General features: G+C 48.4%; 1 protein-coding gene across 3 annotated transcripts; it reads left to right on the forward strand.

Annotated features, from left to right (window-relative positions):
• Positions 1 to 10,196: 10,196 nt before the first annotated feature.
• Positions 10,197 to 14,363, forward strand: BEST4 (bestrophin 4). 3 transcript variants are annotated; one of them, XM_043876792.1, is made up of 10 exons: positions 10,197 to 10,316; positions 10,838 to 11,001; positions 11,094 to 11,188; positions 11,779 to 12,012; positions 12,172 to 12,326; positions 12,721 to 12,798; positions 13,282 to 13,467; positions 13,571 to 13,651; positions 13,761 to 13,915; positions 14,063 to 14,363. In XM_043876792.1, the coding sequence occupies exons 2-10, from the start codon at positions 10,850 to 10,852 to the stop codon at positions 14,328 to 14,330; spliced, it is 1,404 nt and encodes a 467-aa protein (XP_043732727.1). In that variant the 5' UTR covers positions 10,197 to 10,316; positions 10,838 to 10,849; the 3' UTR covers positions 14,331 to 14,363. The 3 variants fall into 3 exon arrangements, with proteins under 3 accessions (XP_043732727.1, XP_043732726.1, XP_043732728.1); XM_043876791.1 differs by lacking the exon at positions 10,197 to 10,316 and adding an exon at positions 10,341 to 10,386; XM_043876793.1 differs by lacking the exon at positions 10,197 to 10,316 and adding an exon at positions 10,361 to 10,390.
• Positions 14,364 to 15,829: the final 1,466 nt, after the last annotated feature.

The raw sequence follows: 15,829 nt of genomic DNA on the forward strand, positions 1-15,829 counted from the left end.
AAGGACAATTGGGCAGGTGGTTCTGGGGCCATCTGAACCCCTAAACCTCTGGTCCATGCCCACCTTTCACAGGGCCAGAGACAGAGAGATGGAGTTTTTTAAAATTTATTTACTTTATTGAAGTATAGTTGATTTACAATGTTATATAATTTCTATTGTACAGCAAAGTGACTAAGTTACACATATAACAATATATCCATTCTTTTTTCATATTCTTTTCCATTATGGTTTATCATAGGATATTCAATATAGTTTCCTGCGCCATACAGTAGGGCCGTACTGTTTATCCATTCTATGTGTAATAGTTTGCATCTGCTAATCTCAAACTCCCAATCCATCTCCCCTCTTGGCAACCACAAGTCTGTTTTCTATGTCTGTGAGCCTGTTTCTGTTTCATAGGTTAGTTTGCGTCATATTTTAGATTCCACATGTAAATGATATTATATGGTATTTGTCTTTCTCTTTCTGGTATGATAATCTCTTCACTTGGAATGATAATTTCTAGATTCATCCATGTTGCTGCAAATGGCATTATTTCATTGTTTTTATGGCTGAGTACTAGTCCACTGTATATACGTGCCACATCTTTTTCCATTCATCTGTCAATGTACATATATGTTGTTTCCATGTCTTGGCTATTGTAAATAGTGTTGCAGTGAACATTAAGGTGCATGTATCTTTTTGAATTAGAATTTTCTCTGAATATAACACATGAAAAGATGCTCAACATCACTCATTATCAGAGAAATGCAAATCAAAACCACAATGAGGTACCACTACACGCCAGTCAGAATGGCTGCTATCCAAAAGTCTACAAACAATAAATGGTGTGGAGAGGGGGTGGAGAGGTTGTGGAGAGGGGGTGGAGAAAAGGGAACCCTCTTACACTGTTGGTGGGAATGCAAACTAGTACAGCCACTATGGAGAACAGTATGGAGATTCCATAAAAAACTGGAAACAGAACTGCCATATGACCCAGCAATCCCATTCCTGGGAATACACACCGAGGAAACCAGATCTGAAAGAGACACGTGTACCCCAATGTTCATCGCAGCACTGTTTATGATAGCCAGGACATGGAAGCAACCTAGACGCCCATCAGCAGACGAATGGCTAAGAAAGCTATGGTACATATACACAATGGAATATTACTCAGCCATTAAAGAGAATACATTTGAATCAGTTCTAATGAGATGGATGAAACTAGAGCCCACTATACAGAGTGAAGCAAGCCAGAAAGATAAATACCAATACAGTATCCTAACGCATATATATGGAATTTTAAAAGATGGTAATGATAACCCTATATGCAGGACAGGAAAAGAGACACAGATGTATAGAACAGACTTTTGGACTCTGTGGGAGAAGGTGAGGGTGGGATGATCTGAGAAAATAGCATTGAAACATGTATATTATCAAGTGTGAAACAGATCGCCAACCCAGGTTGAATGCATGAGACAAGTGCTCAGGGCTGGTGCACTGGGAAGACCCAGAGGGATGGGATGGGGAGGGAGGTGGGAGGGGGGATCAGGATGGGGAACACATGTAAACCCATGGCTGATTCATGTCAATGTATGGCAAAAACCACTACAATATTGTAAAGTAATTAGCCTCCAACTAATAAAAATAAATGACAAAAATATATTTTAAAAAAAAGAAAAAAGAACCTGCAAAAAAAAAAAAAGAAAAGAAAAAAGAATTTTCTCTGAATATATACCTAGGAGTAGGATTGCTGGATCACATGGCAACTCTATTTTTAGTTTTTCGAAGAATATCCATACTGTTTTCCATAGTGGCTGCACCAAGTTACATTCCCACCAACAGTTTAAGGTGGTTCTCTTTTATCCACACCCTCTCCAGCATTTGTTAATATAGAGTTTTAAATGATGGCCATTCTGACCCATGTGAGGCGGTAAAGAGGTGGAGTCTTAAACCCTCTGGATCCCAGGATCACAGGCTTCTTCCTGGCCTTGACCTTTCACCTCTCTGTGCTCACTCTTTACCATCCAATCACTTATTAACCTATTCAGTCCTCAAAGATCTGAGCGCACTTGGTCAGTGCCCAAGCACTGTGTGTATAACATTGGTCAAGGTTGCAGCCCTCATTTAGTTTACATTCTGCTTAATGGAAACAGAAAATAGGCAAGAATATAAACAAGGTAATTGCAGGCTGTGAAAAGTGCTGTGAAGGAAGTAAACAGGAGAGTAACAAAAGAGCTTACTTTAGAAAGAGTGGCCAGGAAAGTCAACAAATATTTTTTTTTAATAAATATTTATTTAGTACTCGATTCCTGTCAGTTTATCTCCCAAATATCTCTGAAATCTATGCAGTTCACTCCATCTTCCCCAAGCACCCTAATATGAGTCAGTCTCTCAAGTCGGGATTACTGCTGCAGCACCTTACTGGTCTCCATTTCATCTTCCCACCATATGACCATCTCATCCCACCCCTCACCAGGGCCACAAAAGCCTACTTCTCTAACCTTGTCTTCCATGTCCCCTGAATGGAGAACCAAACCAGCCTGAAAAGTGGAGAAATATTAGTAGCTCAGATGAATGAGGGGGAGCGGGGGAGGTGGTCAGGAAGGGCTTAAGTGCCATCCTCAGGAGTTTGGTCTTTATTCTACAGATCAACAATTTTCCAGATAGGGAGATGGTAGAGGTAAGGCCAGAAAAAGCAAATCCACAGGGGAAATGGGGCTGAGGATGTATAGTTTGATAAAGCATATTCGATATTGCCATTTTGTATTTGGAAACTAAAGTGAAATGTCTTTGTATGAGTTTTCTAGGGTTGTCATAACAACATTACTACAGACTAGGTGACTTACACAACAGAAATTTATTTTCTCACACTTCCAGAGGCTGGAAGGTCAAGATCGAGGTATTGACAAGGTTGATTTCTTCTGAGGCCCCTCTCTTGGTTTATAGATGGCAGTCTCCCTTTGACTTCACCTGATCTTTTTTCCCCTCCTTGGGATTGAACCTGTGCCCACTGCAGTAGCAGTGTAGAATCTTGTCTGAACCACCAGGGAAGTCCACATGATCTTTTTCTGTGTCCTAATCATTTCTTCTCTTAAAGACATCAGTCAGATAAGGTTAGGGTCTACCTGAGGACCTTATTTTAACTTACTTACCTCTAAAGGTCCTATCTCCAAATATAGTCACATTCTAAGGTACTGGGGGTTAACAGAAGTCAAAACTCTACACATCTTAGGTTTTCATACAGGGATCTTTACTTTCAGTTTTGTATTTTTTATTGGTAGGCTTTATTTTTTTAAGAATGGTTTTAGATTTTTCAGAAAAATTGAGCAGATAGTGCGGAGTTGCCATATACTCTCCCACATGCCCCCCTCACACACACAGAGTTTCCTTTATTATTATCATCTTATTAGTTGGTGCATTTCTTTTCTTTTTTTTTTTTTTTTGGTGCATTTCTTACAAGTAACTCTTCAGGGGTGTCCCTTTAGTCTGAGAATGAAATTCAGAATCCTTGAGATGGTTTGAGATGGTCTATAAAGTTCCCCATAGTCAGGCCCTGTCGACCTCTAAACAATCTCTTGGCTGCTATGCTCCAGTCAGAGAGGTCTTCTCTCTGTCTTTCTCACACATAATAGAACTGTTCCTGCCTCTGAGCCTTTGCACATTTATTCCCTCTACCCGGAATACTTTTCCCCTAGTCTTTACTTATGACTTACTCATTCTTATCTTTTCTGGCTTAACTACACTATCTAAAGTTGGATTCCCGCATGAAACTAACCCAAACAGGACTCTTCAACAAAGAAATTAACAACAAGTACAGAAAAACAAAAAGCAAGTTTATGTATTTTTTAAAAAGATTATTTTATTTTAATTAAAAACTTTTTTTTTTTTTGGCTGAACTAGGTCTTCATTGCAGTGTGGGCTTTTCTCTAGTTGCAGAACACAGGTTTAGTTGCCCTGTGGCATGTGGGATCTTAGTCCCCCAACCAGGGATCGAACCCATGTCTCCTGCATTGGAAGGCGATTCTTAACAACTGAATCACCAAGGAAGTCCCCAAAAGTAAGTTTATTAACATGCAGAGCTTATGTATACATGCGGGATGTATGTGCACGCTAGTTACTTCAGTGGTGTCCAACTCTTTACGACCCTATGAACTGTAGCCCACCAGGCTCCTCTGTCCATCGGATTCTCCAGGCAAGAATACTGGAGTGGGTTGCCATGCCCTTCTCCAGGGGATCTTCCTGACCAAGGATTGAACTGGGTCTTTTACATCTCCTGCATTGGCAGGTGGGTTCTTTTACCATTAGCGCCGCCTGGGAAGCCCATCAATTCAGTCGTTCAGTCGTGTCCGACTCTTTGCAACCCCACAGACTACAGTATGCCAGGCTTCCCTGTCCTTCACCAACTCCTGGAGCTTGCTCAAACTCATGTCCATTGAGTCGGTGAGGCCATCCAACAATCTCATCCTCTGTCGTCCCCTTCTCCTGCCTTCAATCTTTTCCAGCATCAGGGTCTCTTCCAATGGGTCTCAGGTGGACAAAGTATTGGAATTTCAGCTTCAGCAGTCTTCCCAATTAATATTCAGGACTGATTTCTTTTAAGATTGACTGGTTGGATCTTGCAGTCCAAGGGACTCTCAAGAGTCTTCTCCAACACCACACTTCAAAAGCATCAATTCTTCAGCACTCAGCTTTCTTTATAGTCCAACTCTCACATCCATACATGACTAGTGGAAAAACCATAGCTTTGACTAGATGGACCTTTGTCAGCAAAGTAATGTCTCCACTTTTTAATATGCTGTCTAGGTTGGTCATAGCTTTTCTTCCAAGGAGCAAGTGTCTTTTAATTTCAAGGCTGCAGTCACCATCTGCAGTGATTTTGGAGACCAAAAAAATAAAGTCTCTCACTATTTCCATTGTTTCCCCATCTATTTTCCATGAAATGATGGGACCAGATACCATGATCTTAGTTTTCTGAATGTCGAGTTTTAAGCCAACTTTTTCACTCATTGACAGGAGAATGTTGGATCCCACTAAAAAAAAAAAAAGATACCCCACATCTGAGGGCAAAGGAGAAGCCCCAGCAAGATGGTAGGAGGGGCAAAATCACATTTAGAATCAAACCCCATACCCACCAGAGATGCTTGGAGGGCTCAAACAAAACTTTGTGCACACTAGGAGACCCCACACAGACTGAACCAGACCTGCCTTGAGTGTCTCAGTGTCTCCTGTGGAGGTACGGGTCAGCAGTGGCCCTGCAGGGGCAGGGGCTCTGGGTGCAGCAGACCTGGGTGTGGCATAAGCCCTCTTGGAGGAGGTTGTCATTAACCCCACCACAGAGCTGCCAGAACTTACATAGGACTGGGGAAACAGACTCTTGAAGGGCACAAACAAAACCCTGCATGCACCAGGACCCAAGAGAAGGGAGCAGTGACCCCACAAGAGACTGACCCAGACTTGCCTTTGAGTGTCCTGGAGTCTCCAGTGGAGGCGTGGGTCCGTGGCCTGTTGCAGGGTCGGGAGCACTGAGTGCGGCAATGCATGCCTGGGACCTTTTGAAGGAGGTTGCCATTTTCTTCCTTACCTCCACCATAGTTTGGTCTCAGGTCAAAAAATAGGGAAGGAACACAATGCTGCCAATCAACAGAAAATTGGATTAAAGATTTACTGAGCACAGCCCCGCCCATCAGAACAAGACCCAGTTTCCTCCACAGTCAGTCTCCCCCATCAGGAAGCTTTCATAAGCCTCTTATCCTTACCCAGAGGACAGACAGAATGAAAACCACAATCACAGAAAACTAATCAAACTGATCACATGGACCACAGCCTTGTCTAACTCAATGAAGTTATGAGTTATGCCATGTAGGGCCACTCAAGACGGACGGATCATGGTGGAGAGTTCTGACAAAATGTGGTCCACTGGAGAAGGGAATGGCAAACCACTTCAGTATTCTTGCCTTCAGTACTCTTGCCTTGAGAACTCCATGCACAGTATGGGAAGCCCATACATGGGGGATATTCCAGGGGAAAATGAGTAATTCCTCCATGTGGCTTAGAATTAAGGTTTAAATACCAACTGAATAGAGAAAGGGGTAGGGGAATGTAGGCCTCTTAGGGGAGAGTAAATATTTTACAGGAAAGAGGTATGGGCCTTTAGAAGAATGGATGGGAGATTTGATAGTTTATGACAAAGTTGGTCTGGATGTGATACAGAATTCCTGTGATATGAGATGAAACTCCCAGGAAGGGGACTTGTGATGATTGAGTTTCTTTGGAGGCTCCCTCTTTAGTCAGATAAGGTGAGTTCAGAGAAAGACTCTCCCTGCATTTGCAATTTATCAAGTGCCTATTTAGCTCAAAGTAACCAATATGCCAAAGTGGCACATTTTGGGGTGACATAGTCTGTTACCCATCACTGTCTCCTCCCTTTGGAAAGTTAACAAGGTTCTGGCGCCCTCCTCTGGGAGCCCAGGCATCAGGAGGACATTCTCCTGGATGCTGTAACTGAAGGGTCTGCCAGCCTACTCTGCCTCCTCCCTCAGTGTCACATAAGCTGCCATTAATGGATCTTATACACTGCCACAAACCAGGCACAGGGCTAAGCATTTATTTTCTGGACTGCTCACAGCAACCTTATGATGTCATGGGAATATTATACCCATTTCACAGATGAGGAAACTGAGGTTCATGGGGCTAAGCCTCTTGCCCAAGGTTAAGGGGCAGAGCCAAGATCTGAATCCAAGATGCCTGACTCCACTGTTCACCACTGCATGACTTTTTTACTTTTATTATTCTTTGGCCGCATGGCATGCAGGATCTTAGTTCCCCAATCAGGGATCAAATCTGTGCCCCCTGCAGTGGAAATGTAACCACTGGACTGCCAGGGAATTCCCCTGCCTGACTTTTCTGGGAGTCAGTTCTCTGTCCTTGCATCTGTCCTCCTACTCTACTCATCTCTCAGTCCCTTTTACTAGTGCCCTTTCTCCTCCCCACAAGACGCTCACAACCTCTGACCAAGCTGAGGTCTTTCTTAGCTCTCTGAGTCTCCATCCCCCAGAGGATGCTCTCAGGCCTGCTGCTCCTAGTTGAATACCTATCCCAAATGCCTACCCCCTGGCAGCTTAGAATCAGAATCTCTTGACAGTATCAGGTCACGGAGGTCAAGGGAGTCTTTCAAGAAAGATAGATGTAGCACTTCTCTGGGGATCCAATGGTTAAAACTCTGCACTTCCAATGAAGGGGACACAGGTTTGATTCCTGGTCAGGGAACTAAGATCCCACATGTCTGTGTGGCCAAGTAAATACATAAAATTTTTTTAAAAAGTGAAAGATACCAAGTAAGGCGAAGACTCAGGAGAGGCCTACTGGATTCAGCAACAAGGAGATCTCAGGTGTCCTTGGCAGGGGCAGAGGTGGAAGTAAAAGAGCCATACCAGAAAGGAGAAAGTTAATAGCTACAGGAGCATTTCGTGCTTACCAAGCACTGCATAAATACTAATTCATTTAATAGTCACAACAACTCTGTGAGATAGGTATTATCTTTGTTCCCCCACAGGGAAATTAAGGCCAGAGGTTAAACAGTTTGCTTAAGAACAGGTCACAAAGGTAGTTTACTGTGGAGTCTGGATTTAAACATATGGGCAGGGACTTCCCTGGTGGTTCAGTGGCTAAGATTCTGTGCTCCCAATGCACAGGGCCTGGGTTTGATTCCTGGTCAGGGAACTAGACCCTATATATTACAACTGAGAATTCACATTTTGCAACTGAAGATCCCGCATGCTGCAACTAACACCCGGTGCAGCCAAATACATAAATAAATATTGACTCAATGGACAAGAGTTTGAGCAAACTCTGGGAGACAGTGAAGGACAGGGAAGCCTCTTGTGATGCAGTCCAAGGGGTCGCAAACAGTTGGATACGACTTAGCAACTGAACAACAAAATAAATAAATATATAAAACATGATCTTAAAAAAAAATTATCTAGGCAGTCTGGCTCCAGACTGCATGCAATAAACTGCCAAGCCATATATCAGCTCTCAGCTGTGAGGAGGGGAGGGGGCACTGGTGGTTAGGACCAGAAGAGAGGGAGGGGCAAGAGCTAGGGGAGGGTAAAGAAGGGTGGGGAAAATGATTTACAGGTGGAGTGGTTCCCTCTCCTTGACCATAAACCAAAGGGACCTGTCAGCAACTGGGAAGGGAGATAAAGTGACTCAGGAAGGAGGGGCTGGGTGGGGCCTGGGGACTGCTCCCTCCCGGGGCAAGGCTTCAGGTTCTGCACCTTTACCCATGGCTCTGTGGGAAATTCACAGGCCAGAGATCCAGAGAGTTGGGTCACAGGCAGATGTGAGAGAGCCTCAGATGGGGATGGGAGCTAAGGACTGAAACGCAGCCAGTTGGAAGCACTGTCAGAGAAGTGACAGGACGTCAGGGCCTGAGCTCCCCAGGTAGCAGAGACTCTTTAAGAGAAGCAGTCCACAACGTTCTAGGAAAGCCACAGATCAGAGCGTGGGAAGGCGCTGCAGGGCCATGCGGGTTAAGTCCCCAGAACTGGTATCTTGCCCTTTTGCAGGTCAGCTCGTGGGTTTTCCAGACCTCCAGGACAAACACACACAAAGTCCTGTTCTTTCTACATATGGACACCTCACCTGAGCCTGGGAAGGAGAACATAACTCATCAGGCCATGAGTTGGCTCTCAGACCTTGCTCATTCAGGGAGTTTCTTATAAAAAGTGGGGAGAGGGACCAGATATCTTTCAGGTTAAACGATACATGCACCCCAGTGTTCACAGCAGCACTGTTTACAATAGTTAAGACATGGAAGGAACCTAAATGTTCATTAGAAGAATGAATAAAGAAGATGTGATATATATATATATATATACACACACACAATGGAATATTACTTAGCCATAAAAGATGAAATAATGACATGGATGGACCTAGAGATTCTCATGCTGAGTGAAGTCAGAGAAAGACAAATGTATTATATCACTTCTATATGGAATCTAAAAAAAATAGTATAAAAGAACTTATTTGCAAAACAGAAATAGAATCACAGATGTAGAAAACAAACTTATAGTTATGGGGGGGAGGGGGAGGGATATAAACTGGGAGATTGAGACTGATAAATATACATCACTGTGTACAAAGTAGATAACTAATAAGGTCCTGCTGTATAGCACAGGGAGCTCAGTACTCTGTAATGGCCTATATGGGAAAATAATCTAAATAAAAGTGGATATATGCATATGCATAAATGATTCACTTGGCTGTATAGCAGAAACAAACACAACATTGTAAATCAACTGTAGTCTAATTTAAAAAAATATTTTAATAAAATAGAGAAAAGAAAAGCCTCCCTGGGTTCAAGTCCTCAGCTTTATTGAGCTGAATTAGATGTAATCCTGTCCAAAGTCTTGTGGGTTGGAGGGGAAACCTCTTTGTAGAAGATTTTAGGGCAGTATGACTAACTGATTCGAGAGAGGACCTCAAAGGAGCAGTCAAAGGGAGTGAGGTCAGAGGCTGATGACAGCAGGTGGAAGTGGGGGCATCTCATAGGCCTCATATCCACGTTAAAAGCCAGGACCTGGCACTGTTTGGCTTGGGGACAGGCCGGCCAGGCCTCGGGGGATAGGGCTCTGACTCTCAGTCTCTGCAGGATTTCCAGGTTCTGAGAAGCAACAGTGGACCTCTAGGTGGAAACCAAAGGGAAAAGACTGGCTTTTCCTGGTGACAGTCGCCCAGGATAAATGCCTGCGTGCTCCCGGCTCCGGGCATTCTTGCTCTGAATAGTCTCCACTGCCTTGTGAGGAAGGAGTTATTGATACTGTTTTACAGAGGAGCAAACTGAAGTCCAGAGAGATTAGGTATCTTGGACAAAGCCACAGAGCAGCAGAATTCAACCCCAGGTGTGTCGGCCTCGCAAACTTATGTTCCTAACCCCCCCTCCCTGCTTCCTCTTCAGGAACCACTTGCAGGGAGAAGCAGCTCACAGCGTGGGGAGGAGGCTTCCCAGGACAGGCCAGAGGTTTGATGGAGTGGTCCTCTGGCACAGTGCCTGTCACTTGTCAGTGCCCTGCCATCAGCAGCTGTTATAACACTTTATCATGCATCTGTCTTCTCACCTGGAGCGTGGGACAGTCATTTCTGTCACCTTGGTTCCAAGGACATGGTGTGAGCTGTGGGGTCAATGCAGAGGCATTTATAGCACTCAACGGCCAGCCCAGCCCTGCAGGCACAGGAAGACACAGCCAGTTCCCAGCACCAGGGGAAGCCGGGTGACAGCCTCAATCCATCAATGATAACCTCAGTCCGGCCAAACTTTATGGACCCAGGAGGTACTTAAGTGTTGTGGGGTGAAGGCTAGCTCAGTTCCCCTTCCTCGGCACAGGCTGCTGTCCAGAGCAGGTAGGTAGGTGTGGGGTGGGGGTCAGAGTGCCCTGTGCCTTGAGAGACCAACTATCAGCCTCGAGAGCAAGACCCCACAGTGTGTGGGGCTGGGCTACAGTTGAGTCTCCTGTCCTCAGCAGTTCAGGGGTTCCTCCTAGTCCTGCAAGTGGAAGAGGAGCTTGGGGCAGCCTCAGGCAGGAGAGGATGTAGATCTAAGCTCCCCTCTGCCCCATCTCATCCTGGTTTGACCCACGTGCCACTGAGTCCTAGGGGGCTGGGGGTGTTCTCTGTCTGCTTGTCTGCTTCCTCCCATTGGTCTACTGACCGGATGAAGGCTGGGGTCGGGGGGTGACCAGAGTTGTGGGAGGTTACCTGGGGACCTAAGCTGGGTGATGAGAAGGCAGGCTAAGGAGAAGGTTCGTGGGGGGAGAAGGACAGCTCCAAGGGCTCTCACGACCTTCTGCCCCAGGCTGCCAGCACCATGACCGTCTCCTACACCCTCAAAGTGGCGGAGGCCCGCTTCGGAGGCTTCTCTGGTCTGCTTCTCCGTTGGCGGGGAAGCATCTACAAGCTCCTCTACAAGGAGTTCCTCCTCTTCATCGCCCTGTATGCTCTGCTCAGCGTCACCTACCGGTGCGAGGGTGAGGGCAGGGTCTCAGGGCTGGCCTGCAGGGGACTAGGTTGCTCATCTCCCTCTAACCCAGGCCCCACCTGACCTTCCCCAGGCTGCTGCTGACCCAGGAGCAGAAGCACGTGTATGCTCAGGTGGCCCGATACTGCAACCGCTCTGCGGACCTCATCCCCTTGTCCTTTGTACTGGGTAAGTTCAAAGCACAAGGGGTTCTCCCTTGCAGCCCCCTAGCCATCTTTCCTGACCTTTGGGCTGGGGTGCTAGCTCTGAGGGTCAGCATTAGCCCAGCGGCACATCTGGAGGTCAACCAGAGCAGGCTCAGCAGACAAGGGAGCTGTGTGCCGGGTCCAGGATTCCCAGAGGACTGGGCCCTGCCTATCACCAGCCCGACCCTCACTCCAAACACAGCCCCAGCCTGCTGCTGGCCTCACACCCCGCTGGGTCCTGCAGCAGAACTGGAGAGAGGTGACACCTCCCTCCTCACCCTCTTGGGAAGCAGGGCTCATAGTTAACCACTGTCGGACTTGAACCATCACGTCTCTTGTGCCTGAGGAGGTCTGCAGTCTTCTTTCTCCCTGCCTGGTTTGGTCCATCAGGGCGTAATCAGAGGATGAGGTTGTCCCTCCGACAAGCGAGGCAGGGTGCCGGAGTCAATGCGTCCTTCCCCCTGCCTTGGTTCCACCTGGCTTGGACCAGGCGTTCTGGTTGCGGGCAGGACACACTGACTTCCAAGCCCTCCGTCTTCCCTTCCCGTCCCCACTACCCACGGCGGCGACCAGGTTTCTACGTGACCATGGTGGTGAACCGCTGGTGGGCCCAGTACACAAGCATCCCGCTGCCGGACCAGCTGATGTGCGTCATCTCGGCCACCGTGCACGGCGTGGACCAGCGTGGCCGTCTGCTGCGCCGCACCCTCATTCGCTACGCCAACCTAGCGTCGGTGCTGGTGCTGCGCTCTGTCAGCACGCGCGTGCTCAAGCGCTTTCCCACCATGGAGCACGTGGTGGACGCAGGTGCCGCGCTCAGGGAGCCCTGGGAGGGACTGGGCCGGACCTGCCCCGAGGGTCTCCTAGGCGGGGAGATTTGACCACCAGGGGGAGCTCCAGGGCCCCAGAGCGTTGAGTCCTGGAGGCCAAGGATGAGACTTCATTCCTTTCTCTTCATCCCTGCAGGTTTCATGTCCCAGGAAGAGAGGAAAAAGTTTGAGAGCCTGAAATCTGACTTCAATAAGTACTGGATTCCTTGCGTCTGGTTCACCAATCTGGCGGCCCAGGCCCGGAGGGACGGGCGAATCCGTGATGACATTGCTCTCTGCCTGCTCCTGGAAGTGAGTCAGCCTAGGACAGGGCCCATCTGCCCTCCTCCCCCTAGTTTTGCATACTGCAATCATAATTTCAGTGCTTAACACCTACATGGGGTCGATTATGTAGCGCGGCAAGTGTGAGGAAGTGAGGAAACTAGGCAAGGAGCGGAAAAAAAACTTGCCCAAGTCACACAGCTAGTTAGTGGAGCTGAGATTCATCCTCAGAGCTTCTGGCTCCAGGGTCTGTCCTTGCAGTCACTGTGCTAAACTGCCTTCCATCACAGGCACCCCAGCCTGACAACACCTCTGAAAGCAGAATGAGACCTAGCCCAGGCCTAAATGTGTACTGGACTCCCCGTCCCCTTCTCCTTTCTTCCTTTCTGTCTCCACTGACTTCCTCTTCGTGCTGTTCCACCAGGAGCTGAACAAGTACCGGGCCAAGTGCAGCATGCTCTTCCACTATGACTGGATCAGCATCCCCCTCGTCTACACCCAAGTAACTGCCTCTCACCTCCCCAGCCCCAGTGCCTACTGTGTGTCCTGTGCTGTGTGTGACACCGAGAACTAGAGATGGTACCTGCCCAGGGGCGGCAGTTCAGTCCAGTGAGACACTAAATAGCCAAGGGCTCATCCTCAAAGCCTCCCTGGACCCTCACTAAGATGATCCCCTCCGACTTGGTGCTGCCACACCTTGCTACATGTTGTATTTATTTTTTATTTTTTAAAATATTTATTTATTTGGCTGGGTTGGGTCTTCTTTGCAGCACGGGGGAGCTTTAGTTGGCGCATGCGAACTCAAGGTGCAGCAATGTGAGATCTAGTTCCCTGACCAGGGATGGAACCTGGGCCCCCTACATTGGGACCTCACCCCCAGGGAAGTCCCCGCTACATATTTTAATTACTTGTTAGAGCTACCACTGACCCTCGGGGCAGACAGCATTTTAACCTGTCCCACTCAGCCTGGCATCCCCTCCTCCAGGTGGTGACCATAGCGGTATACTCCTTCTTTGCCCTCTCCTTGGTGGGCCGCCAGTTCGTGGAGCCAGTGGCAGGTGCTGCCAAACCTCGGGAGCCTCTGGAACCAGGGCCAGCTGTAGGCGATCTGGACATGTATGTGCCTCTCACCACTCTGCTGCAGTTCTTCTTCTATGCTGGCTGGCTCAAGGTGGGCACTTCAGGGGGTGGAGATATGGACCGAGGACCCACCCACACTTTGGGGTTAGAAAGTAGGGCTCTGAGCGCAGAAAACACTCTCTTACCACCTGCAGGTGGCAGAACAGATCATTAATCCCTTTGGTGAGGATGATGACGACTTTGAAACCAACCAGCTTATAGACCGCAACTTGCAGGTGATTCAGGGTCTGGTGGCAGCTCTCTGGAAGTCGGGCTCTCCCTCCTTGCCAGCTCTCAGTCCGGGTTCGCAGAGAGAAGGGGATTCTTGTGACCTGCTGCCCCCAGGTATCCCTGCTCTCCGTGGATGACATGTACCAGAACCTGCCTCCCACGGAGAAGGACGCCTACTGGGATGAGGACTCGGCGCAGCCGCCCTACACAGTGGCCACGGTGGCCGAGTCGCTGCGGCCTTCCTTCCTGGGCTCCACCTTCAACCTGCGGTGAGTAGTCCACGCCGGCCAAGGCAGGACCTGAGTCAGTAGCCAGGCTCCAGTTCCCCGCCCACCCTCCGGGCGCCCAGGACTCGGTCCCTCCCGGTCCCCCTGCTGTCAGAGGCTTGCTCACACAGCCCTCCTGCCTGTCCGCAGCATGAGCGACGACCCTGAGCAGAGCCTGCAGGTGGAGGCGTCACCTGGGCCAGCCCGGCCTGTGACCGCGCAGACCCCACTGCTCGGCCGCTTCCTGGGCGTAGGCGCTCCCTCGCCAGCCATCAGCCTTCGGAACTTCGGCCGCGTCCGCGCCCCCCGGACCCCGCATCTGCTGCGCTTCCGGGTCGAAGAGGGCGGCGACGTCGAGGCAGCGGACCGCATCGAGGAGGAGGCGTCAGGGTCTGGGGACGAGACCCAGGAGCCCTGAGCCAACCAGGGGGGGTGGGCCGTCCAGCTGCCTCCCCCAGGCCCGCCCCGGCCCACTTTGCGGGCCCTGCGGAGCTATTAGAGCAGCATTCCCACGTGCCCTAAGCCCGGGCACCTAGGGACCGCCCCTGATGGCAGAAGGGCCTGAATCAGGGTAGGGGATGCTTCCACGTTGGCTTGGAGGTGAAGCTAGGGCGCAAGGGCGAGGCACAGAGGACTAGAGCCCAGGTGCACGGTTTATTTCCGCTGCGATTTGGGGCTAGGCCAGTTCTTAAACTTGAGGGAGCATCAGTTATCACTGAAGGGCTGGTTAAAAAGTCTTGGGTACCACCCCCAGCATTTGATTCAAGTCTGGGAGAGAGGTTAAGAATTTGCTATTTCTAGTAGTTTTCCAAGGGAATGCTGCTGCTGCCCCCAGGATCACATAAAAACATGTTTAGGATATACCTTATTCTGATAACCTCACCCTGAAGAGGGGCCAAAGTGTGTACTGGGTACTTTATCTGTTATGTTCAATTTGTTTACAATGAGAATGTATTATTATTTGTGCAATTAAAATTGCTTAAAACTGAACTGGCATACTCTGAAGTGGGCTAAAGATAAGGGTTTGGGGAAAAAAAGAGGGTTTGAGGGTCTGCCCTGGAAGCTGACACTGAGATGTGAAGGCACCCAGCCTAGACTTGCAGGATCTGAACAAGCCCTTCTCTGTTCCCACCAAACAGCGAGAAAGGACAATTTAAGGGGCGAAAACTGCAGGTCCATCTCTGTGGTGGGGCTGGGGCACTCAGCTGATGGGAATAAAGGGGGGCCTTTGGAAAACAGCCCCACCAAATACTAGAGTTGCTGCTAAACTGAGTTCCTCTAAGATTCCTGCCTTCTAAGCAATTGGTGAATGCCAAAGCTGAATGTTAAAGCCAAAGGAAAACAAACGCCAAAACTCAAAAATGGAAGGCATGAAGAATGTAGGGAGAGCTCGAGGACATCAGCCTCTGGCATTGTTGACAGGATTACAATGCTGGGTACTACTTTCCTGCTGAGTGATGGGATACTGAACTTTTCTCAGCCTTGGCTGACAAACCTGTACTGTCCAGAAAAGGCACCTGTGGTCACCATTCACTCAGAAGGCACCCGGAAGTGTTTTACAGGATTGAGAGAGGGAGTCTTGCTTCAGGTTGAATGCTCATCAGGGAAAGCAGTGGAGATGTAGATGCAAAGGCTCTTTTGTTGCTGTGCCATGCCCAACACACAGCTCTCAGAGCAATCAGCTAATGACCAGGTTGTCAGATGACTGGGTGGGAAGGCAGGGTTAAGTCTTCCCAGAGTCAACGGTTTTAAAACTTTTATAGGGTTGGTCTTAGTGGTCCACCTTTTCCGACTGCTTCGTCAGAAGTCTGCATTACAGAAGTCTGTAATTAGCCAAGTTGAACAACCAATTTAGATTTGCAGCTCATTTAAGACAAGTACTTTTCAACCACTTTAAATTAGACAAAACCTTTTCTT

Source organism: Cervus elaphus, chromosome 20, assembly GCF_910594005.1.
Source record: "Cervus elaphus chromosome 20, mCerEla1.1, whole genome shotgun sequence".
NCBI lineage: Eukaryota > Metazoa > Chordata > Mammalia > Artiodactyla > Cervidae > Cervus > Cervus elaphus.